The sequence below is a fragment of the Aedes albopictus genome, chromosome 2 (assembly GCF_035046485.1).
Source record: "Aedes albopictus strain Foshan chromosome 2, AalbF5, whole genome shotgun sequence".
NCBI lineage: Eukaryota > Metazoa > Arthropoda > Insecta > Diptera > Culicidae > Aedes > Aedes albopictus.
Genome location: NC_085137.1, coordinates 400,838,809 through 400,865,482, shown reverse-complemented (window position 1 = coordinate 400,865,482; position 26,674 = coordinate 400,838,809). Strand labels below are relative to the sequence as shown.

Below are 26,674 nucleotides of genomic sequence, written 5' to 3'. Positions count from 1 at the left end.
ACCCGAAGCGTCAAACACCGTGCCCAGTGCCTGAGCATCGCCACCGACACCGGTGTTGAGCCAGGCACGGTGCGTGTTCGTTCTGAAACACGCAGAGCTAGGTGGTGGCTTGGCACCCACGGTGGAGTGTTTGAGCATCGACTCCTCGTGCAGTGCAGTGTTTGGACATGTCTGCTTCTAGCTGTAACGATATCGCAAAATGGCCTTCAAAGCGCTGCTGGTTTGTGGATTTGTCAGTACAGTCATTGCACAATAATTATGGGTCACTCTGTCACCATGCAATTCAAACAGAATTGGCCCATGATAAAGGGTGACTCATGATTGTGCTATGAGTGTATTACAAATTGTACTGTATAGTAGCAGTTGTTTTGTTACTGAGGACTCCTATTCGATTTGTTCAAGTTTTCACATCTTCCGGGAAATCTCCTGGAGTTGGAATAGAGTGCAGTAAAGACAAACTCAGTGACAAGTGGTTGATTTCAGAAAACAGAGTTTGGTATCTGCATTGTGCTTGTTTTGCAGTACAATTTGACAAGCTTCCCTTTTATTCAGCGTTGACGGCTACAACTCGATTGTTACACAACAGAAAGCAAATGACTGAAGCTTATAGCGCTGAAAATGTTAGTTGGATGGGCTTTCACATAGAAAACAATTTAGTTCGAGAATCACTCACTACGTGGCGCTAGTGTTCTTATGAGCTTCTAGTTCAATCTAAACGTCGTATATCTCGGATTCTGGACCACTTAGAAAGATACTGTCTTCGACAAAGTTACTCAGAAGATTAAGGGCTTTTACATAGTAAACTACGTGAGGCTAGGGCTAGTGGGAGCGTCCAGTTTATTGAAAACGTCGTATATCTCGCGTCATGGACCACTTAGAAGGATACTGTCTTCGGCAAAAATGCTCAGAACATTAGGAGCTTTCACATAGAAAACAATTTAGTTCGAAAATCACTCACTGCGTGGCGCTACTGTTCTTATGCGCTTCTATAAGTTCTTCCTCAGTTATTCATTGAGAGCTTCCTCTGCCAACAAGGCTTGACGTCTGTCAGTCGTTGAAGTTTTAGCGAATAACATTCGATAACCGAAACATCTACTGTACTCAAATTTAAAACGAAAACTATAAAAAATATGTCGATTTTGTATTTGATTATACAAACATGATCCAAACAACAATAATATTTATTGTTATTTATTTGTTACGAATTGTTTTTAAGTGTAATTGAGAAATCAACTCATTTTTAATAAAAAGTCCATTTGAATTTTGCAGGCATCTCAAACATCTCAAATTAATTTTTACTGATATATATCAGTAAACTATAATACTATATAGTAACTTTAAATTATTATAGAACTATTGAAAAACAATCGAATCAATTGGTCACTAATAAAGCTAATGTTCACTTATTGTACGAGCTATATGGGCTTGATTTTCATTGTGAAAAGTAACAATATACATATCTACTATGTGTTTTATTGTGAACAATAAAACCAGTCATATGTTAATAATATTTACCATGTAATGAATGGTAATTTTTTATCCGGGATATCTTGCGTTCTGAACGAGTTAGAACGATACTGCCTTCGGCAAAGTTGCTCAGAAAAAGTAAGAGTTTTCGCCTAGAAAACAATTTAGTTCGAGAATGAGCCTCTGCACGAATTTGCCCTGTCCTGCTCACTCCCACAGAAAATTTGAAAACAGCGCGCACAGTAAAAGTCACATTTGACTTTTACTGTGCGAACTGTTTTCAAGTTTTCTGTGGGAGTGAGCAGTACGCCAGATTCGTGCAGAGGCTCATTACTCACTACAATGTTCTTGAGAACTTCCAATTTAGAGTTTAGTCTAAACGTCGTACATATATCTCGCGTTCTGGACCACTTAGAAGGATACTGTCTTCGGCAAAGTTACTTAGAAGACTAAAAGCTTTCGCATAGAAAACATGTTGTACGACGTTTAGACTGAACTGGAGCTCATAAGAATGTGGCACTAGTGTTCTTATGAGCTCCAGTTCAGTCTCAACGTCGTATACTTAGTTTGGGCAGTGTTATCGCAGTGATACGTAGGTATTTCAGTGATGTTATTTGGATAGTGGTCAGGCCATTATTCAGGTCTGTTGTACTTCTTTATTCAAGGAAACTTAAGAACTAGAGAAAATTCTGACAATGCTGGGTATTTATAACCCGAGTTTGTTTACCCGTTGCTAAGGGTTACTACGGGTTGCTACCCAACATCAATTGTAATTCAAATTAATTCAATGATTGCTTTGATACTCTCCAACATTCCTCCCTTCTTATTTCCAGAACAGGTACGGCTCGAATCTTGAAGGCATACGGATCATCCTCTGAGGCCGAACCGAAGGAGGCTCTGGAATGGAACCGGTTGGTTGCTGGTCATCTTCATCCTGCTGCGAGTCGGATTGACTTGCTTCTACGTCGGAATGAGTTTGCCCGGAATGAGCCGAAACTACTTCATCTTCTTCAGATTCCTCATCGGCTGCCGGGTTGGCAGCTGCTTCGGATTGTGGTCGAACTTGACGAATTTCAGGCGCTGGTGGTCTTGTGGATTGCAGGCCAAACATGTCCACCAGAATTCCTAGCGGCGTCGAATCTTCTTCAATGGAAGCCTCTTCGCTGTAACGGAATTTGAGTTGGTTGGAGTGACTTCGGATGAGCTTCTTCCGTCCGTGCCAGTCGTCCAAGAGCACATTGTGATTGACACGTCCGATGACTTCGATGATTACGCCGGAAGCCCACTGCCACTTCGTGTTGCTCGTGTAGACCTTGGCGTAGACCTCGTCACCTTTCTTGAATTCACTTGGAACCGCACCATGTTTGCGATTGAACTGCTCGTCCTGGTGATGATTGCGGACCACGGGCTTCGGTTGATCGTGGTGTAGGAGATGCAGAACTGTCTTGATGTTCCGACCAAGCATCTGCTGCGAAGGTGTCCTTCCGTTTAGGACACGACTGGGGGTAGTCCTATATACCTGGAGGAAAGTCTGGAGCGTTTCGGAGATGTTCTCCCCCTCGTTGATTTTGCGTAACGACCTCTTCAAGGTGTCCACAAACCTTTCCGCCTGGCCATTGGACTGCGGGTGGTACGGCGAGATACGGAAATGCTGAACACCGTTCTTCCTGCAGAAAGTCGCAAATTGCTCCGATGTGAATTGGGAGCCGTTGTCGGAAACGATGACGTTTGGAATACCAAAACGTGCGAACAATTCATTCAGGAACTCGGTGACTGCTGATGTCGTCGGATTCCTCACGATGCAGATTTCTGGCCACTTCACAATGGTTTATTTTCCCATTTTCACGCTCTTAATTGATAGCTCGTAGGATTGAGGAGATAGAGCAATGATGTCTTCGGCAAAGTTAACGGGAATGACCAGCGCCATCTTTTGACAGTTAGAGTTTTCGGATCAATCCCCCTAGAAGTGAGATACAAAATTATTTTTTTTAAATTGTTGAGATAGAGGGTTGACGTCTTCGGCAAAGTTGTAGCATTTTCGATTCCAAACAACTTTTTTGAAGACGTCAATGTTGTAATTTTTACTCCAATGGAGATAGAGGCCTGTGTTTGAAAGTTAACCCCAAAAACACGTTTTTTAAGTAAAACATACATTTGTTGAATTTTTAGACCCATTTTTTTTTTTTTTTTTATTCCTTGTTGGGTATATAAGTCACTGCGACCAGTTTTTAGATCTATTGTGACAAATGCCCCAGTTTTATTTAGCTATGTCAAGTTGACGTATCACCATTGGTATTAGCAATAATCAAACCTTGACTGTAAGCGTGATCCCAACACGGTGATACAGTTCGGATGAACTGCACTACCGCATTGGGGTTTGTTCTCCAGACATCTAAGGGTTCAATCAGCCCCTTGTCGAAGAACCTAATTCTTTTAGCTATAATTGCCGGGCAATGGCATAGCAAATGTTCCGAGTCTTCTGTATCTATGCCGCAGAAGCGACATACATCATCTTGAAGTTTTCCAATTAGCTTCAGATGATACCGGCTCGGACAATGACCTGTTATAAGGCCAGTAAACGAACTAAGATCTTTTTTAGAAAGTTCTAGAATTTTGCGAGTGTTTGAAATGTCCGGCTTTATGAAACGTTTCGACTGCCTCGCAAAAGTGGTGTTTTCCCAGTTGGATTTTATTTTCTCATGTTCCCATGTTTTAAACTCCATTCTGAGAGAACAACCAGACACACCACAAAATGGTTCTGGCCCTATGAATTGATGAGACGATCCAAGTCTTGCTAGCATATCGGCTTGTTCGTTTCCTTCAATTCCACAGTGCCCTGGAACCCAAAATAGCTTCACCTGATTACGGCAAGCTAACTGTTGAAGTGACTGAATACACTCCCATACAAGTTTAGAAGAGCATGTTGCTGATTTCAAAGCATTTAGAGCTGCTTGGCTATCAGACATCATGCAAATTGTTGAATGTCTGTAGTTTCTGCGAAGGCAAATATTACTGCATTCTAAAATCGCCTGGATTTCAGCTTGAAAAACTGTAGGCCATTTGCCCATAGGAATGGATACGTTGATCCCGGGGCCAGTCACTCCTGCACCTACTTGATCGTTCAATTTCGAACCATCAGTGTAAAATACGATTGATCCTGGGTGTAGTTCTGGGTCACCATTTGTCCACAGATTTCGCCCAGGATTAATCACTTCAAAAGAGCGTTCAAAATTGTATCTTTTGCTCATCCAATCACTATTATGTAAGATTAGAGAGCCGATACTAATTGTTTTCAGAATACTGAGATGCCTTCTCAGGTCACCCTCAAAGAGTTGTGTAGTTCTTTTGAGCTTAAAAGCACTCTTTGCAGCTTCTAATTGAACAAATTGATGCAGTGGAAGTAGATGAAGTAAAGTGTCAAGCGCTTTAGAAGGTGTACTTCGCATTGCACCGGTAATTGAAAGAGTAGCTAATCTTTGAAGTTTTTCCAGCTTCTTTTGTGCTAATCTTTCATTTGTTTTAGGCCACCATACCAGTGACGCATAGGTAATTCTGGGTCTCACAATTGCCGAGTAAATCCAGTGGATCATTTTCGGTTTCAATCCCCATTTTTTACCAAAAGTTTTCTTACTGATCCATAGAGCACTTGTAGCTTTACTAAGTACCTGCTCGAGATGTAAGTTCCAATTTAGTTTACTGTCAAGATATACTCCAAGATACTTGACTGTATTTGAAAGTTCCAAAAAAGTTCCTTTCAATTTTAAGTTTGTAATTGCTATTTTTCTCCGTCGTGTAAATGGTACGATCGTGGTTTTAGAAGGATTTATGTTCAATCCTTCTTTATCGCACCACGAGGAGACCAAATTTAAGGCAGTTTGCATTCTGTTAGTGATAACGTTGTCATATTTACCACGAACTAGTATGACTAAGTCATCAGCGAAGCCAATTACTTCGAAGCCTTGTGCTTCCAGTTTTTTGAGGAGATCATCAACTATTAAAGACCATAATAGAGGTGATAGCACGCCCCCTTGTGGACACCCTTTTACTGCTCTGACGGTAATAAATGAGCTGCCAAGGTTAGATGAAATCTCTCTTTTAGATAACATTTCTCCAATCCAATCAACAATGCATCTGTCAAAATCACGTCTTGACATAGCATTCCTCATTGAATCGTAAGAAGTGTTATCGAACGCTCCTTCAATGTCAAGGAACGCAGCAAGTGAAATCTCCTTTGCTTCAAAGGATCTTTCCAGTTTTGTAACCAGCTTATGAAGTGCTGTTACCGATGATTTGCCTTCTTGATATGCAAATTGGTTTTGGCTCAATGGGCTTTTTGTTAAATATGACGATTTGATATATTCGCCTAGTATTTTTTCCATTATTTTCAACATAATGGACGATAAACTTATGGGTCTGAAGGATTTTGGTGATGATTTATCCTTTTTATTTGCCTTTGGGATAAAAGTGACTCGCACTTCTCTCCAAGCTGTAGGGATATGGCTTAATGATAAGCTTAATCGGAATAACTTGGTTAAAATAGGTGTTAAGATTTCTTTACCCTTCTGCAGTAGTACAGGAAAAATTAGACCCATACAATGTTCTGCAAAGTTGTATGAATGAATAAAATACGCAACTTTGCCGAAGACACCAAAGCTGTAAGAATTGAATGAAACGAGTTATAGATGAATTTATGATTTTTTCATCCATTTGTAGGGATAATTATCTTTCATAGGGGCAAAAAGGTGCAGCTGAGGATACCCTTTTCAGAAAGTACATCTATAGAGCTTTCAAATAAGGGTCAGTTTGTTCGTCCACGATCGTCTACTGAGGAGATATTGCCATAATAAAAAATCTCCTTACTACGATTTAACTGCAATCAAATCTACTTTGACAGAAAAATTCATGGCTACTATGATGAAATATAAATTAAACCAACTTTCGTCTTATCTTAATAAAAGTTCATTGTGTTGAATTTCTTCATATAAAATTTCTAATTGCTTTACAGAAGAACTCTGTTGGCTCTGTGAGAGCGTATTAAACCCCGATAAATCCTAATATTTTATTCAATGAATGGGATTTGTACTAAATAGTGGAAATCTTATAAAAAGGCAGTGGAAAATGTTTTTTAGAACAAATTTGGTATTTAAAACATTCAGGACTGTTGCGCCAATCCGCTTAGAGAAGACTATATATTATTTGATCAAAGTAGCCATGAATTTTTCTGTCAACGTAGATTTGAATGCAGTTAAATCGTAGTAAGGCCATTTTTTTTTTATTATGGCCATTTCTCCTCAGTAGACGATCGTGGACGGACAAACTAACCCATATTTGAAAGCTCTATAGATGTACTTTCTGATAAGGGTATCCTCAGCTGCACCTTTTTGCCCCTAAGAAAGATATTTATCCCTAAAAGTGGATGAAAAAAATCAAAAATTCATCTATAACTCGTCTAATTTATTTCTTACAGCTTCGATGTCTTCGGCAAAGTTGCGTATTTTATTGATTCATACAACTTTGCAGAACATTGTATGGGTCTAAAAATTCAACAAATGTATGTTTTACTTAAAAAACGTGTTTTTGGGGTTAACTTTCAAACACAGGCCTCTATCTCCATTGGAGTAAAAATTACAACATTGACGTCTTCAGAAAAGTTGTTTGGAATCGAAAATGCTACAACTTTGCCGAAGACGTCAACCCTCTATCTCAACAATTTAAAAAAAATATTTTTGTATCTCACTTTTAGGGGGATTGATCCGGAAACTCTAACTTTCAAAACATGGCGCTGGTCATTCCCGTCAACTTTGCCGAAGACACCATTGCTCTATCTCCTCAATCCTTCGAGCTATTAATTAAGAGCGTGAAAATGGGAAAATAAACCATTGTGCACTTGGAGAAAGCGTCCACAACTACCAGGAAGTGTAGACCGTTGAGCGGTCCAGCGAAGTCAATGTGGATTCGCTCCCAGGGAGATTGTGCGAGTGGCCACGATTGTAGCGGAACCTTGGGTGGCGTCTTGGAGTGGATGGAGCAGCTTTCACACCTCTTGACATAGTCAGCAATGTCGTCGTCTATCCTTGGCCAGTACACGTGGCTACGTGCAACAGCCTTCATACGCTCCATTCCCGGATGTCCTCTGTGGAGTTGCTTCAGAATTCGTTGGTAGAAGCTTGCCGGAATCACCAGACGGTTGGACTTCATGATGCAGCCCTTCACCACCGACAGGGCGTCTCGGTGGGCGAAGAATGGCCGAACTGCTGTGCTGGTGATGCTGTCCACGTTGGAGGGCCATCCACGCTGAATGTACTGGATCACTTGCTTGAGAAATGGGCACCGGGACGTAGCTTCTTGCACCGACTTGAATGTTACCGGTAGCGAGCTGATGGCTTCTTGAAGCGGTACCTCGACGTCATCTTCGAGTTGAATGGCAGCGATGATGAAATCCTCGTCGGGTTTGACGTGGCTGTCGATGAGACGAGAGAGTACGTCGGCGTATCCAAATTTCGTTGTGGAGACATACTCGATTTCGAAGTTGTAGCACAGAAGCGTCAGTGCCCATCGTTGGAGGCGGTTTGCCGTATGGACCGGAATTCCCTTTTTGTCACCGAAAATCCGCATAAGTGGCTGGTGATCTGTCTGGAGGGTAAACTTTCGTCCGAGCAGCATGCGATGGAATTTCGTCACAGCAAACACCAACGCAAGACCTTCCTTTTCGATTTGTCCATAATTTACCTCTGCAGGGGTGAGAGAGCGGGATGCGTGGGCGACAGCTTTGAGCGAGCCGTCGGGAAACCTATGTAGAAGGCACGCACCTATTCCATATTGCGACGCGTCGGCCGCAACGATGATTTCCAATGCCGGATCGTAGTGCGTGAGTAGCAGATCCGACTGTAGCACTTCCTTGAATCGCTCGAATGACTTCTGGCACTCGGGGGACCACGTGAACTTGGCATCCTTCTTTAGCAGCGCGTCGAGTGGCCGCCGCAGTTGGTGCATCTCCTGGACAAACTTACCATAGAAATTTACAGCACCGAGGAACGAGCGCAGACCCGTGACATCCTTGGGAGGTGGCATCTTGACAATTGCTTCCACCTTGGACGGATCAGGATGGAGTCCGTCGGCATCTACGATGTGGGCGAGGTATTTGATCTGCAACTGAAGAAGGTTGCATTTTTCCTCGCGCAGAACGAAACCAAATGCTTGAAGTCGTTGGAATAGAGCGGTGAGGTACTTGTGGTGCTCTTCTTGTGTTTTGCTGAACATCAGGACGTCATCCAGGAACGATTCCACTCCTTCGAGGTCGGCAATCATGCTGTTCATTAGCTGCTGGAAGGCCCCCGGTGCGGATTTCACACCAGGTGCGAGCCGGTTGAAGCGAAAGAGACCTCGATGCGTGTTGATTGTGAGGAGTTGCTTGGAGTCGTCGTCAACTTCCACCTGAAGGTAAGCATCGAGATCGATGATGCTGAAATAGCGGCAACCGTTGAGCTTGCTAAAGATGTCATCCGGGACCGGCAGCGGGTAGTGGTTGGGTTCCAAGGCAGCGTTGAGTCCGGTTGAGTAGTCGGCACAGATTCGCACTTTTCCTCCGGGTTTCTTCACTGCGACAATTGGAGCAGCCCATGGCGAATATTCCACTGGCGTGATGATGTCCAGGGACTGGAGGCGGTCCAGTTCAGCTTCAATCTTCTCCATGGACGTGAACGGAACTGGTCTCTTCGGCTTGAAAACGGGTCTGGCTCCGGGCTTGAGATAAAGTCGCACCTTCATCTTCTTGCAGTGTCCGAGGCCGGGCTTGAACACATCAGGAAACGCTGCTTTGTACCGTTGAATCTGATCGGTTGGAGCAGCAACGTGGACCTGGTTGCAAATCGTTGATAACGGGGTGTCCCATAGACCGAATAGCTCGATCCAGTCCAGACCGAACAGGTTGATTGGGCTGTTGGTTACGTAGAACGTTGCTGTTTTAGTGACACATCCGAGCGTGACTGTCGATCGGAGTTCACCAAGTAGACGGAACGGATCACCTGATGCCGTTTTCGCCGTTCGTGTGGTGGGAGTCAGCGTTGGTGCCCCCAGCTTCTTCCTCCACTGCTTCTTCGAGATGATCGTGATGTCCGACGCGGTGTCCAGCTGCAGGGTGGCTTGCGATCCGTCGATGTCCACTGTCAGGAACTTCCGGTTCGAGGAGCCATCTTCCTGGTTGATGCTGAAAACGCCGTTCACGTTCGTCTTCTTCTTACCTGCAGCCTTCGATGAGTAGCAGCTACAGTACCCCTCTTTGTGGCCGGTTTGCTTGCAGTCCCGACAAACGTGCTTCGTGTAATTGCAATCGCGGACGTAGTGCATTCCGCCACACTGCCAGCAGGGCGTCTTGGGGTAATCAGCTTTCGTTTTCTTCCTGTCCTTGGATCCAGATCTGGGCGGTGCGGATTTGCGCTGCTTGACTGCACAAATTGTACTCACCGATTTCTTCTGCTCCACCAAGGCAGTGTCGTGTTTGAGGTTTTGGAGGCGTTGGCACTCGGTGATGAGTGATTCCAGAGTGCATTCGCCTTCCACATTTCCCTCGAGCTTGGAAAGGAGTCTCGTCCGGATGTCAGCGTCCTTGGAAGATCGTAACCCGCAGATGAAAATCAGGCTCTTGAATTGATCCGCCGTGATGTTGTTGAGGTCGAAATCTTCGCAGCACCTGTTGACCGTTCCAGCGTACGTCAGGAAATCGTCGGCGTCGTTCTTGGCCAACTGGAAGCACAGGTAGCGCTTGCTGAACAACGAGATCCGTACGCCGAAAAGCTCCTTCAGTTTCTTCACCGTCTCCTCGAATGTGTAGTCCCGGGGGTGGCTTGGCAGCACGAAATTGACGTACTTGTCGTGGACAAGCACGCTGAGGCTCCGCAGCAGCAATCGCACTTTCGCAGCATCGTCCAACTTCGCGCCGTCCTTCAGGAAGAGGTCTTCGTACTTCCGGTACCAACGGTCAAAAACGAGACCATTCTCCGGATCGTACACGAACTCCCGGATGTTGGAAGCCAGAGATTCGATGATGAATTCCGGACTGTCCGTGGGCCGATGGGAACCGTTTTCTTGAATGCCGAAACGTTCCATCATCTGCATCATCCGAGCGTTTTGTTCTGCCATCTGCCGATTCTGGTCCAGGATTTGCTGGTAGAGGTCTTGAATGTGGGCTTCTCCAGATTTTGCCATCCTGATTCTTGATTCAGCAGCTCTTCCTCCAGCGTTGGATTCGTTACTTCTCGTCGCCAAATGTTGTACTTCTTTATTCAAGGAAACTTAAGAACTAGAGAAAATTCTGACAATGCTGGGTATTTATAACCCGAGTTTGTTTACCCGTTGCTAAGGGTTACTACGGGTTGCTACCCAACATCAATTGTAATTCAAATTAATTCAATGATTGCTTTGATACTCTCCAACAAGGTCATAAAGCCATATTCAGGATTTCCTATTAGGAATGTTCGGATTTATTTCAAAATTCAAATAATTTGCAGATTCCGATTATGGAAATTGTGAACAAGAGGTTAAAAACAATGAATCAGAGTAGAAAGACTTCTAACTTCGTCAGAAGTGACTTACCGCCCTAATAGTGATTCATTCCAGGGCAACCGTCCAAACCTTGTTGCAGGCGGGGCATTTCTTCAACCGTTGAATGTACTTCTTCATGCACGACTTGTGCAGCATCTCGGAACACTTGTCACACTTCACGCCCTGAAATATAAACGCCAAAATTCAGTTCCAGATTCAACAATTCAGATCATCTCCGCCGGACGACTCACATAGAACAGAACCTCCTTGCACAGCCGACACGTGTCGATGTGGTCGGGAAAGTTATTCAGCAAGTACCGATCGAACTCGACCATCGTTTTCGGTCCGAAACCGATGTCCTTCTTCGTCAGGGCCAGGTAGCCCTCCTCGAGCCAGTCGTCAATCAATTCCTCGGCACGGCCCTTGGTCAACGGCTCGCCGGAAGCAACGACATTCGCAGTCAAATTCAAACAGGCGATCTGCTGTATACGATGATGCTCGGTGCAAGCCAGCTCGTGCAAGACCACCCGGAAGAAATCGACCTCCGCCTCGGTATAGGCTTCCTGCACCCGATCCAGCGGGGTGTCCGACAGATTGGCGAATATGTAGTACTCCTTCTGGGTGGGGTCGAAATCCAGCAGAACGATTCGCTGGCCAAAGCGGCCGATTTGAGCGTTAATTTCCGCGACCACTGTGTCCATCTCATCGTCGGTCGGAGCCGGATCGTCGGGGGCGTCTGATGGAAAAGTTTTTGCTGTTGTAGGGTTCAAGGTGTAGTATAAGCAAATTCCGATACTTACATTTTTCCGCCAGTTGACTTATTATTTTGAAGGCCTGGCTTAAAGTGAGCGTGCTATTTAGCACGCAAGCTTGCAGAAATCCGCGATGGACATTCGAATATGCCGTGGTTGAATTCATTTTCGGTCGTTTTCCCCGTATTTTGTTTGCGCTGGCTGATGGATTTTGATTAGATGCTAGATTTGAGGTTATGGACGAAACTTGTCAAAACAACTTTAGCATTGGGCGATCTGCACTCTTAAATACTACAATCCTCGCGTAGCTTTTCAAAAGCACCCGTCAAGAACAAAGAAGTTGTTATGGTCCACTGCACGAATTTATTCTGGCCTGCTTACTCTCACACGAAATTTGACGTTTGAGCGGTGCCGACACCGCTCAAACGTCAAATTTCGTGTGAGAGTAAGCAGGCCAGAATAAATTCGTGCAGTGGACCATAGAGATGCGCGAAGACTGAAACCAAAGCACAGACAAACAGACGTAACACTCTGATAATTCACATCGTACACCTATTTAACGGTCTTTTTCAAAATTTAATAGTTGGCCAACTGCCTAACCGTGGCGCTCGCATCGTTTTTGTTCGAGTTTGACGTTTGCTCACTACCGCCACCTAGTTGGTGGTCGGCCAAACATAGGCCTTTTAGCATTGGGCGAATATGTTTTCGTGACTATGATTTGAATCGAAAAATGTTCGAAGTGTTACGTCTGTTTGTCTGTGACCAAAGGTTCCAATGAGCCTCTGTACGAATTTGCCCTGTCCTGCTCACTCCCACAGAAAATTTGAAAACAGCGCGCACAGTAAAAGTCAAATGTGACTTTTACTGTGCGCGCTGTTTTCAAATTTTCTGTGGGAGTGAGCAGTACACCAGATTCGTGCAAAGGCTCATAGTGGTTTCTGCTTTTAGTGGTGTTGCGTGTACGTACACGTTACATTACACGAACACTATCTGTGTTACTGGTTGAAAATAGTAAACAAAAATCAGCTGTTCCCGGCAAAATCAAATGGGCATATTTTCAACCAGTAGATTTGCATTAGTGTTCGTGATGCCGCGCTGCGAAACCACTATAGGGTCCTAAAATTAAGGGGCGGTACTGACCTCGCAAGTACTGTAGAAAAAGATAGGCCAAGAAACGGTCAAGAAACGATTTTCTGTCAAAATTTCTTGAGCCGTACTCAGCTGGAACAGAATAATGAACTTGATGATCAATGATGATGGTGCAAGTGATGGTGATGATTGTGTCGATCAAACCAGTTGTCACTTTTTCCTTGTGGGAAAAATGCTCCGACCTATTATTCCGCAAGTAAAGTGACATTCTTGACTGACTGTGAGCTTATTTATTTACTTATTTTGTTCCTCAGCAAGTCATTTACTAGAAAGTAAGTTTTTGACAAAATAGTTTTTGTGGTTTCTAAGGGTGTGAACCATTTCGCTTGTTCGTTTAACTTTTAGTTAAAATTTGACACTTCGATAGTTATTTTGAAAATAACCCTACTCGCGAGCAGGGTTAGTCTTGACAGTTCGATAGTTATTTTTTGTTCGCAATGATTTGGCTGCGTACTGTATTTTGTTCCAAATAACTACTCCTCTGTCAAATTTCAAATGGGCTACCGTCGTGGTTATTTTTTAACTTTTCGATGGCAAATAACTATCGAAGTGTCAAATTTTAACTAAAAGTTAAACGAACAAGCGAAATGGTTCACACCCTAATTATAAAATCTGTTCAATTGCTATTAGGTCAAATATTAGGAAGTGGCTGGAACCTGCTCGGAACAACAATCATTGCGGCACGGAAATGTCCATGGTCTCCGGCACAAACTGCTCCACGGTCAACCTGGCCGCATCGGCTTGATAGTGCACCAAACCCGATACATTTTGCCAGAACTGGCTCTAGGAACCAGACATATTGATTATTTGCCGACGACGGACGCATTATGTACTTTGGGATAGTTCCAGACTAGTGGCGGACAGGATCGGATTATAAGCTGCCGGCTGCACCCCGAGCTGGATCTATCGATTTGTCCTGCTGGCGAAGCATAAGTGACCCTATTGATTTGGTTCAGACGGTCCACCCGCATAAGTAGCCAATGCGCCAGAAGGATTCGGAGAAAATAAGGCCACCGGGGAGAACAGAATCAACATTAACGATGTCAGCTTCGGGACGAAAGTAATTAGAGATCCTGTGATTGTGTGACTATGAGCCGGCATCGAGTTGCAGCATTTGCCGGAATTAGGCACCGATTTGGACAAGGCGGCGAATAAAACGAGCTAAAAAAACCGCAAATGAAGTTGTTGCTGGAAAAGCAGATGGGTAATCCGCAACATAGATTCTGGCAGCAAAGTGACATTAAAATGCAGCAGCAAAACACCGCTCGAAAGTTCCATCGAAAATCGGTCCTAAACTTCTTCCATGTTTTATTGTTACAATACAGAATACACTGCTTTGAAGTAACAGGAATTCCTCCAGAATTTTTATCTAGAATCAGTATATGAGTTTCTTCGAAAACTCCTCCAGGAGAGGGGAGGTGTTTCAAGTGCTCCTTTGAAAGTCTTTCCAGATATTTTTTCAAGAGTTTCATTGGCAAATCATTCTGGATCATTCCAGGGTTTCCTCATAGATTTCTCCAGGGATTATTCTTCTGTATGGCTCTACGTTCCCACTGGAACTTGGCCTGCCTCTCTTCAACTTAGTATTCTTAGAGCACTTCCACAGTTATTAATTGAAGGGCTTTCTTTGTCTGTCATTGCATGGATTTGTACATTGTGAGGCAAGCACAATGATACACAAGGACTCGAGAAAATTTTCCCGACCGGAACGGGAATCGAACCCGCCGTCTCCGGATTGGCGATCCATAGCCTTAACTATGTACTAGGCTAACTGGAAACACCAATTTATATCTCCAGGGATTCATTATTAGATTCATCCAGGAGTTACTTCTGGAAGTTGCTCAGGCTTTTCTTCTAATATTCTTTCGAAGTTTATTCAGTAGTTCTTTATGAGATTTTTTTTAAGTATTTTCGATTTCTTCAAATTTCTTATGAGATTCCTCCAGGAGTATCCTCAGCAAATCCTTTTGGGATTGCTCCAAGTGTTCCTTATGTGATTCCTCCACGAATTCCTTATACAGGAATTCTTTATGAGAATGCTCCAAAAGTTCCTTCTGCGATTCCCCCAGGAATTAGTTTTGGGATTCTTTCATGAATTCCTTCTGGAATTGCTGCAGGAGTTCCTTCTGGGATTCCTCCAGTAATTCCTTCTGGGAATCTTCTAGGAATTCCTTATGGGATTTTTCCAGGAATTCTTAAGCCCCCCGTGTTGAACTAGCATCTGTCAAAATACACATTGAGATGAAAAAAAAATCCCTCGTAAAATTTCTGTATGGGATTCCTTTAGAAATTCCTCCGAGGTTCCTTCAGGAAGTCCTCCGAGAATTCCCCCAGGGATTCCTTTAAGAAATCCTCCGGAGCGTCCTTCAGGAAGTGCTTCGCGAATTTCTCCGGGAATTCATCCAGAAATTCTTTCTAGTATTACACTTCCAGAAATTACTCCTGGAATTCTTCCTTGAATTTTTCCTGAAATTTCTACGAGAATTCTTCCAGAAATTCCACAGAAATGCTGCCAGGAAATCTCCAAGGATTTTTTTTGCAGGAATGCTTCTAGGAATTTCTCGAAGAATGCTTCTAAACTTCTCCAGAAATGCTTTCAGGAATGCTTCCAGAGATTCTTCCACGCATTCCTTAAAGAATGCTTTCAGGAATTCTTCCAGAATTGCTCCCGGAATCCTACCACGAATTACTCCAGAAATTCTTCCAGGAATTCATCCATGTATCCATAAGAACTACTCCAGAAATACTTCCAAGAATTCACCCAGGAATTCTTCCGAGGATTTCTCCAGATATTCCTCCGGGGATTTTCCCACGAATTCCTCCAAGAATATCTATAAAAATCCCCCAAGGAATCCTCCAAGAAGTTCTGCAGAAAAACTTGCAAATATTCCTCCTGCAATTGTTCAAGAAATACTTTCAGGAATTATTTAGGGAATTCGTTTAGAAATTCTTCCAGGTATTCCTCCAGGATTACTGCCATGAATTCTCCCAGGATATCTTCACGGAATTTCTCTTGTAATTGTTTCAGTAATGCCACCAGGAATGCTTTCAGGAATTCCTCCAGAAACTCTTTCAGGAATCCTCCAGTAATTTATCCGTATGTTTTTCAGGAATACTTCTAGAAAATCCTCCGTGGTTTCCCCGGCGATTCCTTCAGGAACTCCTCTGGGGATTTTTTTTAAAGAAATTCCTCCATAAACTTCTGCAGAAGAACTTCCAAATATTCCTCCAGAAATTCTTCTAGGAATTCCTTTTTTTTTTCAAGAAATTATTTCAGGAATTTCTGTAGAAATTCTTTTAGAAATTCCATCGGGAATTCTTCCAGGAAATCCTCCAGGAATTCTGCCAGGAATTTCTCCAGAATTCCTTCAGTAATGTCTTCAGGAGTTCTTTCAGGTATTCCTTCTGAACTTCAACCAGGAATTCATTCAAGTAAGGGATTCCTCCAGGAATACTGGAATTCATCCATGACTTTTTCCAGGAGCTCTTTCATGAAAACTTCCAGGAATTCCTCCGTGGATTCTTCCAGGTATTCCTCCAGGAATTTCTCCGGGGATTGCTCCAGGGATTCCTCCAGGAGTTTGTGCGGGGATTTCTTAAGGAATTCCTCCTGGGGTTTCCCCATGAGTTCCTCCGGGGATTCCTCCAGAAATTACTCCGGGGATTCCTCCAGGTATTTCTCTGGGGATTCCCCCAGGAATTTCTCCGGGAATTCCTTCAGGAATTCTTCCGGGGATTCCTCCAGGAATTCTCCATAAATTCCTCCAGGGATTTCTCCGGGGATTCCTTCAGGAATTCCTCCGGAGATTCCTCCAGGAATTCCTGCGGGGATTACTTCAATAATTCCTCCGGGGATTCTCCCATAAATTCCTCCAGGGATTGCTCCGGGGATTCCTCTAGGAATTTTCCAAAAATTCCTCCGCGGATTCCTCCAAAAATTCCTCCGGAGATTCTCCCAGGGATTCCTCCAGGAATTATCCAAAATTCCTCCGGGGATTCCTCCAGGAATTCCTCCGGGAATTCCTTCAAGAATTCCTCCGGGGATTCTCCCAGGAATTCCTCCGGGGATTCCTCCAGGAATTCCTCCGGGGATTCCTCCAGGAATTCCTCCGGAGATTCCTCCAGGAATTCCTCCGGGGATTCCTCCAGGAATTCCTCCGGGGATTCCTCCAGGAATTCCTCCGGGGATTCCTCCAGGAATTCCTCCGGAGATTCCTCCAGGAATTCCTCCGGGGATTCCTCCAGGAATTCCTCCGGGGATTCCTCCAGGAATTCCTCCGGGGATTCCTCCAGGAATTCCTCCGGGGATTCCTCCAGGAATTCCTCCGGGGATTCCTCCAGGAATTCCTCCGGGGATTCCTCCAGGAATTCCTCCGGGGATTCCTCCAGGAATTCCTCCGGGGATTCCTCCAGGAATTCCTCCGGGGATTCCTCCGGGGATTCCTCCAGGAATTCCTCCGGGGATTCCTCCAGGAATTCCTCCGGGGATTCCTCCAGGATTCCTCCAGGAATTCCTCCGGGGATTCCTCCAGGAATTCCTCCGGGGATTCCTCCAGGAATTCCTCCGGGGATTCCTCCAGGAATTCCTCCGGGGATTCCTCCAGGAATTCCTCCGGGGATTCCTCCAGGAATTCCTCCGGGGATTCCTCCAGGAATTCCTCCGGGGATTCCTCCAGGAATTCCTCCGGGGATTCCTCCAGGAATTCCTCCGGGGATTCCTCCAGGAATTCCTCCGGGGATTCCTCCAGGAATTCCTCCGGGGATTCCTCCAGGAATTCCTCCGGGGATTCCTCCAGGAATTCCTCCGGGGATTCCTCCAGGAATTCCTCCGGGGATTCCTCCAGGAATTCCTCCGGGGATTCCTCCAGGAATTCCTCCGGGGATTCCTCCAGGAATTCCTCCGGGGATTCCTCCAGGAATTCCTCCGGGGATTCCTCCAGGAATTCCTCCGGGGATTCCTCCAGGAATTCCTCCGGGGATTCCTCCAGGAATTCCTCCGGGGATTCCTCCAGGAATTCCTCCGGGGATTCTTCCAGGCATTCCTCCGGGGATCCCTCCAAAAATTCTTCCGAGGATTCTTCCGAAGAATCTTCCAGGAATTCCTCCGGGGATCACTCCTTCAATTCCTCCGGGAACTTCTCCAGGAATTCCTCCGAGAATTTCTGCAGGAATTCCTCTAAGAATTTCTCCAAGAATTCCTCCTGGGATTCCTCCAGGAATTCCTCCGGGGATTTCTCCTGAAATTTCTCCGGGTATTCTTTCGGGACATCCTCCAGGCATTTCTTCGGCGATTTCTCCAGGAATTCCGCAAGAAATTCTTTCAGGAATACTTCCAGGAATTGCTCCAGGAATTGCTCCAGGAATTCCTCCGGGAATTGCTTCAAGAATTCCTCCGGTGATTCTCCCAGGAATTCTTCCAGAGATTCTTCCGGGGATTCCTCCAGGAATTCTCCAAAAATTCCTCCGGGGATTCCTCCAAAAATTCCTCCGGGGATTCTCCTAGGAATTTCTTCGGGGATAACTCCTGGAATTCCTCCGGGAATTTCTCCTGGAATTCCTCCGAGAATTTCTCCAGGAATTCCTCCGGGGATTCTTCCTGAAATTTCTTACGGGAATCCCTCCAGGTATTCCTCCGGCGATTTCTCCAGGAATTCCTAAAGAAATTCTTTCAGGAATACTTTCAGGAATTGCTGCAGGAATTCCTCCATGAATTCTTTCAGGAATTTACTTCACTAGGAATTCTTCCAGGAATTCTTTCATAAAATCTTCCAGGAATGCTTCCAGCAATTCTTCCAGGAATTTGATATAAAAATTCCTCCTTGGAATCCTCTAGGAAGTTCAGCAGTAACACTTCCAAATATTTCTCCAGGAATTGTTCAAGAAATTCTTTCAGGAAATATTTTTGGATTTCCTCCAGGAATTCTACCAGGATAGCCTCCCGGAATTTCTCCTGTAATTCTTTCAGTAATGGCTTCAGGAATTCTTCCAGAAACTCTTCCAGGAAATCCTCCACGAATTCATCCATATTTTCCAGGAACTGCTCCAGAAATACTTCCACGAATTCCACCGTGGATTCTTTAGAAATTCCTCCGAGGATTCCTCCATAAATTTCTGCAGGATCTAATCCAGGAATTCAGCCACGAATTCCTAGAGAATTTTTCCAGGAATTCTGATAGAAATTACTCCAGGAATCAATCCAGAAATCTAGGAATCTATCCAGGATTTTTTCAGGAATTCATCCAGAAGTTTCTCGGAAAATTCTCAAGAAGTTCCTCAGAATTTCTTCTTGATGTTCGACGGGATTTCTTCTGAAAATTCTTCCTATTCCAGATGATTCCTTCAGGAATTCCTCTGGGGATTGCTTCAAGAACTCTACCGGGGATTCCTCCAGCAACTTCTCCGGGGATTTCTCTTGGAATCCTCCTGAGGAATCCTACACGAATTCTTTCAGGAATTCCTCCGGAGATTATTCCAGGAATTCCTCCGGGGATTCTTCCATGCATTCTTCAGGAGATTTTCACGGGTACACTTCCAGGGATTTTCCCGGAGATTCATCTTGAAACTTCTCTAGAAATTCTTCTAGAGAATCCCCGAGGCTTCCTGGAGGAAACACCGAAAAATTTCCTGGCCTAAGGTATGCCACAAGAATTCTATTAGGCACCCGCGGAGGAATTCCTGGAGGAGTCCCTGAAAGAATTCCTGGAGGAATCCCTGGAGAAATTCCTGGAGGGATCCCTGCTGGATTTTCGGGAGGAATTCCTTGAGGAATCCCCGGAGGAATTCCTGGAGGAATCCCCGGAGGAATTCCTGGAGGAATCCCCGGAGGAATTCCTGGAGGAATTCCCGGAGAAATTCCTTGAGGAATTCCTGGAGAAATTTCCGGAGGAATCCCCGAAAGAATTCCTGGAGGAATCCCCGAAGGAATTCCTGGAGGAACTCAGTCCTTTTAGCATTTGGCGAACATGTTCCGTGACTATGATTTAATTCGAAAAATTTTCAAAGTGTTACGTCTGTTTGTCTGTGGTTCTACTTTGACATTTGAGGTCAACCTTGTGTGACTGAGCTCGACATTTTTCGCACTGGGATTTCAAAAATGTTTCTATCTGACATACAGGGTGAAAAAAAATCACTCAAAGTATGTGTTATAAGCTAGGGACGAGACAAAAGGCTAAAAAAATAAAAATTATATATTTTCAACTACGGTTAATAAAAACGTCAAAAAATGAGTAAATATGTACTTTTGAACCATATATTGTGGTTTAAAACAAGAATCCCGATAGGACTTTAGGAGCCTATTGAACCATCAAACGCGGTCCCAATCGAGCAAATTCAAGGAAATAGAAAAACATGGGAAACACAGCGCAACATGAAAGCACATGTAAGTGTGTTAGTGCAAAGCATGACGTCACTTGTATGCTTGACATCTTATGGGCAGATCAAACTAACACGCACGCGAAAATATAATTTTGTTCACCGCAAAAACTGATTGATGTTGGGCGTGATGTAAATAAACATAACCTAAATCCTCTTCGCGCTGCTCTATCCACTTATCCGCGAGCGGTAATGGCGGCGGCGGGCATAACTAACCGGTTCGGATGATGACGTTTCTTGGGGGAAAGTCAAAACAGTTTCATTCTCCTCCTCACCCCTTCACCCACCGATCGGTGGCGCCAACCGATTGCGATCCCCAAGAAACGTCAAAATTCGAATCGCTTGGTTATGCCCGCCGCCGCCATTACCGTTCGCGGATAAGTGGATAGGTGAATCCAAATGGTCCCCCATTGTAGAGGCGCTGAGTGAGATAAGCAGAAAATCGTTTGTTTACATAAAAAGGTCAATTTTTTGTCGTCAAATTTTACTCATTTTTTGCTCTAGAAGTTGCTATTATCGTCGCACCACCAAATCGAAGTCGTCGCTAGAAGCACATGCGAAGTTGCAGCTGCGAAGTAAATTTGAATCTATTTTTTCTGTAGCGCATCATTAAGCTAATTAAGAGCAACAATATGCACTGATCCAAATTGAGTTGCGACATTCGCACGTTCGGTCACTTTGTATTTCGACCAAAAGCATAATATTTTCCATTTGCAATGGCTTCCATTATCATCATTCTTAATGCCCACGCCGACAGACACCGGATTGGCCAGCTAACAAAAAATCCGGAAGATTGCCCGCCGGAGGCATAGCAAGAGCTCCTCAAATTAATCACATAAGTTGTTCGTAAGTACCTACCGGATCTAAGCGCATCTGAAAGAGAATTAGATTTTCTTTTCAAAAAGTGCTCGTTTGTTTCTCTACGATGCGGAATTCGATATGAAAAACTGAAAAAAGTGCAGTTTGCCTATGCTGCGCAATGGAAAATTTTGGCGGAGCCCCTCTTTTCATAGGTTTCTCATTCCTGCCACCAGATGCGGAGGGATCGTTAGCTTCCGTTGGAGTTGCCTATAACAACTTCTCTGGTCAAGAATAGAAGGATTTTGGAAGGTAATCTAAATTCGAGATCTTGTGGTTCATGCACAGACAAACAGACGTAACACCAGCGGCGTCATTGTCGCAATTTTTTCCGCAGTCAAGTTCGCAGATTGTGAACAATCCTCGGTACTCAGTTTACGTAATTTATGTTTAGTCCCTTACTGTCAGAGCTGTCAGATCAGTGTAACACGCTAAATAAAATTTACACAAAAGGCAATTTACACGGAAAAAAATACACGGTTATGCATATTTATTGGGTACCGGACTGGTCACCGAAAATTTGATCGTTTTCTTTGGTACATCGAGGTCTTGAAATTAGTCTATGGTAACACTCTGATAATTCACATCGTATTGTCGTCGCGGTTGAAACCCGAAGTTTACCCACACCCGACAATCGAATTTTCTCAAAATTCATACGTGAAACCTAACGTCGAACGTAGTGCGCTGGACAGCGTACTTGGCCCTCTATCCAGCGCACTGTGTCGGACGTACGTCCGACACACGTGTAGGAATTCTTCACATGAAATAAAATAAAATCACATTTTTTTTCAACTTCCATTTTCTTTTCTTTTTTTTTTTTTATTGAAACCTAAACTTCGTCGGTGCCTAAACTACCCACAACTGTACTCGATTAAATCGCTTACAAAACTGTTATATAATCTAATATCGAACAATTTAATTTATTAAGATTGCTTCCTACATCCTCCTCTTCCCCTACTCTAACCTTGACTTTAACAACAGATTGGATGGAACAGACATGGTAAAGGTTCGGAAAAAAATGATGTAAAACTACTAATGAATATGGAGTTTCAAAACCTACGTAAAAAAACAAAGAAAACCTGTAAATAAATTTGAAAAAAATATTAAATATATGTAAAAAATAATCAATAATACCAATAATTATTTTCATTAATCAGATCCACTTGGATCGAACGTCTCCTCAGAGACGCACCAACCCGCTCGAGGGTATGGATTTTCGTTAATCAGATCCACTTGGATCGAACGCCTCCTCAGAGACGCACCAACCCGCTCGAGGGTATGGATTTTCATTAATCAGATCCACTTGGATCGAACGCCTCCTCAGAGACGCACCAACCCGCTCGAGGGTATGGATTTTCATTAATCAGATCCACTTGGATCGAACGCCTCCTCAGAGACGCACCAACCCGCTCGAGGGTATGGATTTTCATTAATCAGATCCACTTGGATTGAACGCCTCCTCAGAGACGCACCAACCCGCTCGAGGGAATGAATTTTCATTAATCAGATCCACTTGGATCGAACGCCTCCTCAGAGACGCACCAACCCGCTCGAGGGTATGAATTTTCATTAATCAGATCCACTTGGATCGAACGCCTCCTCAGAGACGCACCAACCCGCTCGAGGGTATGGATTTTCGTTAATCCGATCCACTTGGATCGAACGCATCCTCAGAGACGCACCAACCAGCTCGAGGGTTTGGATTTTCATTAATCAAATCCACTTGGATTGAACGCCTCCTCAGAGACGCACCAACCCGCTCGAGGGTATGGATTTTCGTTAATCCGATCCACTTGGATCGAACGCATCCTCAGAGACGCACCAACCCGCTCGAGGGTTTGGATTTTCATTAATCAAATCCACTTGGATCGAACGCCTCCTCAGAGACGCACCAACCCGCTCGAGGGTATGGATTTTCGTTAATCAGATCCACTTGGATCGAACGCCTCCTCAGAGACGCACCAACCCGCTCGAGGGTTTGGATTTTCATTAATCAGATCCACTTGGATCGAACGCCTCCTCAGAGACGCACCAACCCGCTCGAGGGTATGGATTTTCATTAATCAGATCCACTTGGATCGAACGCCTCCTCAGAGACGCACCAACCCGCTCGAGAGTATGGATTTTCATTAATCAGATCCACTTGGATCGAACGCCTCCTCAGAGACGCACCAACCCGCTCGAGGGTATGGATTTTCATTAATCAGATCCACTTGGATCGAACGCCTCCTCAGAGACGCACCAACCCGCTCGAGGGTATGGATTTTCATTAATCAGATCCACTTGGATTGAACGCCTCCTCAGAGACGCACCAACCCGCTCGAGGGAATGAATTTTCATTAATCAGATCCACTTGGATCGAACGCCTCCTCAGAGACGCACCAACCCGCTCGAGGGTATGAATTTTCATTAATCAGATCCACTTGGATCGAACGCCTCCTCAGAGACGCACCAACCCGCTCGAGGGTATGGATTTTCGTTAATCAGATTCACTTGGATTGAACGCCTCCTCAGAGACGCACCAACCCGCTCGAGGGTATGGATTTTCGTTAATCCGATCCACTTGGATCGAACGCATCCTCAGAGACGCACCAACCCGCTCGAGGGTTTGGATTTTCATTAATCAAATCCACTTGGATCGAACGCCTCCTCAGAGACGCACCAACCCGCTCGAGGGTATGGATTTTCGTTAATCAGATCCACTTGGATCGAACGCCTCCTCAGAGACGCACCAACCCGCTCGAGGGTTTGGATTTTCATTAATCAGATCCACTTGGATCGAACGCCTCCTCAGAGACGCACCAACCCGCTCGAGGGTATGGATTTTCGTTAATCAGATCCACTTGGATCGAACGCCTCCTCAGAGATGCACCAACCCGCTCGAGGGTTTGGATTTTCATTAATCAGATCCACTTGGATCGAACGCCTCCTCAGAGACGCACCAACCCGCTCGAGGGTATGGATTTTCGTTAATCAGATCCACTTGGATCGAACGCCTCCTCAGAGACGCACCAACCCGCTCGAGGGTATGGATTTTCGTTAATCAGATCCACTTGGATCGAACGCCTCCTCAGAGACGCACCAACCCGCTCGAGGGTATGGATTTTCGTTAATCAGATCCACTTGGATCGAACGCCTCCTCAGAGACGCACCAACCCGCTCGAGGGTATGGATTTTCATTAATCAGATCCACTTGGATCAAACGCCTCCTCAGAGACGCACCAACCCGCTCGAGTAAACGAATTTTCTTTGCATCGTTGTATACTTCTTGTCACCGATTCATGCATTCACAACCTCCGATTTCAAAACTCTCTTGGATTGAGGTTTTCAAGCTCAATGTTGCCAATGAAGTATCAAAACAAGAAAATATTCCTTCGCATCGATCCGATTCGCTTGCCACAGATTCATCCATTCATAATCTCCGATCTCAAAATTCTCTTGGAATGAGTTATTAAAACTCAATGTTACCAATCAAGTATCAAAACCAGAAAATAGTCCGCCGCATCACGTTGAACCGCTTGCCACAGATTCATCCGTTCACAATCACCGACCTCAAAACTCTCTTGGAATGAGGTTTTCAAACTTAATGTTACCAATCATCAATATCAAAACCAGAACATATTTCTTCACATCGCTCTGAACCGCTTGCCATAGATTCATCCATTACCAATCTCCGATCTCAAAACTCTCTTGGATTGAGGTTTTCAAGCTCAATGTTACCAACCAACTATCATACCAGAAAATATTCCATCGCATCGCTTTGAATCGCTTGCCGCAAATTCATCCATTCACAATCTCCGATCTCAAAACACTCTTGGATTGAGGTTTTCGAGCTCAATGTTACCAATCAAGTATCAAAACCAGAAAATATTCCTTCGCATCGCTCTAAGTTGCCTGCCACAGATTCATCCATTCATAATCTCCGATCTCCAAACTCTCTTGGATTGAGCTTTTCAAGCTCAATGTTACCAATCAAGTATCAAAACCAGAAAATATACCTTCGCATCGCTCTAAATCGCCTGCCACAGATTCATCCATTCATAATCTCCGATCTCAAAACTCTCTTGGATTGAGGGTTTCAAGCTCAATGTTACCAATCAAGTATCAAAACCAGAAAATATTCCTTCGCATCGCTCTAAATTGCCTGCCACAGATTCATCCATTCATAATCTCCGATCTCAAAACTCTCTTGGATTGAGGTTTTCAAGCTCAATGTTACCAATCAAGTATCAAAACCAGAAAATATACCTTCGCATCGCTCTAAATCGCCTGCCACAGATTCATCCATTCATAATCTCCGATCTCAAAACTCTCTTGGATTGAGGTTTTCAAGCTCAATGTTACCAATCAAGTATCAAAACCAGAAAATATTCCTTCGCATCGCTCTGAATCGCTTGCCCTAGATACATACATTCACAATCTCCGATCTCAAAACTCTCTTGGATTGAGGTTTTCAAGCTCAATGTTACCAACCAACTATCAAAACCAGGAAATATTCCATCGCATCGCTTTGAATCGCTTGCCGCAAATTCATCCATTCACAATCTCCGATCTCAAAACTCTCTTGGATTGAGGTTTTCAAGCTCAATGTTACCAATCAAGTATCAAAACCAGAAAATATTCCTTCGCTTCGCTCTAAATTGCCTGCCACAGCATTAAGTGGTGGAACGTTGCGTACAAAATACCTCTCTAATGCCCATCGTTGGAAGAAGAATACCCCCACTTCTATTCACGATATAATCTTGTATTTACTAAGATGAAACCTTATTTTGTTTGCTCAAGCCTTGGGGCGACACTAGTTTTCCAAGCATTGCATTTTTTTAAGCTTCTTTTGAGTCATTTCAACTGTTGCAACCTTACCTGCTTATTTAGTCCCTTAACTGATAGTCGCAATAAGAATCGTGACCGAAAAAATTATAATAGAATTGTTTAAGAAGTAGGTATGTGCTATCTGTGTTATTTCCAGCAACTGCTGCATTCAGTTGTCTAAGAGTGACAAGTTCTTTTCTGCATTATAAAAAAAAAATCAAAATTTTCAACGTCTGTTGTCTGAGATTTTTTCATGAAATACTGTGTCTGGTTGTCTAAGGTTGTCGCTGGTTTTGTTCTCTGCATCTGGTTATGAAAAAGAATGAAAGTGTCAACTATTTAAAAAAAATTTAAAATTTTCAACGTCTGTTGTCTGTGAATATTTTCATCAAATGCTGTGTCTGGTTGTCTAAGGTTGTCGCTTATTTTGTTCTCTGCATCTGATTGTGAAAAAAAGTAAAGTGTCAAATATTTAAAAAAATCAAAATTTTCAACTTCTGTTGTCTGTGATTTTTTTCATCAAATGCTGTGTCTGGTTGTCTAAGGTTGTCACTGGTTTTGTTCTCTGCATCTGATTGTGAAAAAGAATTAAAATGTCAAATATGCATTTAAAAAAAATCAAAATTTTCAATTTCTGTTGTCTGTGATTATTTCATCAAATGCTGTGTCCGGTTTTTTAAGTTTGGCACTGGTTTTGTTTTCTGCATCCAATAGTGAAAAAGAATTAA

General features: G+C 43.9%; 2 protein-coding genes across 3 annotated transcripts in view; both read right to left on the bottom strand.

Annotated features, from left to right (window-relative positions):
• Window positions 1–12,091, bottom strand: part of LOC115270143 (non-structural maintenance of chromosomes element 1 homolog) — a 67,843-nt gene extending 55,752 nt beyond the window's left edge. For both annotated transcript variants that reach the window (XM_062853306.1, XM_062853307.1), the window contains exons 1-3: window positions 11,808–12,091; window positions 11,259–11,743; window positions 11,059–11,190 (exon numbers count right to left, since the gene is read on the bottom strand). In XM_062853306.1, coding sequence (XP_062709290.1) covers window positions 11,074–11,190; window positions 11,259–11,743; window positions 11,808–11,925 — 720 coding nt within the window. In that variant the 5' untranslated portion in view covers window positions 11,926–12,091 and the 3' untranslated portion in view covers window positions 11,059–11,073. The remainder of the gene's footprint in view (window positions 1–11,058; window positions 11,191–11,258; window positions 11,744–11,807) is intronic.
• LOC134286839 (uncharacterized protein K02A2.6-like) lies at window positions 2,291–10,929 on the bottom strand. The gene is made up of 2 exons (XM_062848524.1): window positions 7,355–10,929; window positions 2,291–3,134 (listed from the first exon to the last, which is right to left on the bottom strand). Exons 1-2 carry the CDS (start codon window positions 10,669–10,671, stop codon window positions 2,291–2,293), a joined length of 4,161 nt encoding a protein of 1,386 aa, XP_062704508.1. The 5' UTR covers window positions 10,672–10,929.
• Window positions 12,092–26,674: the final 14,583 nt, after the last annotated feature.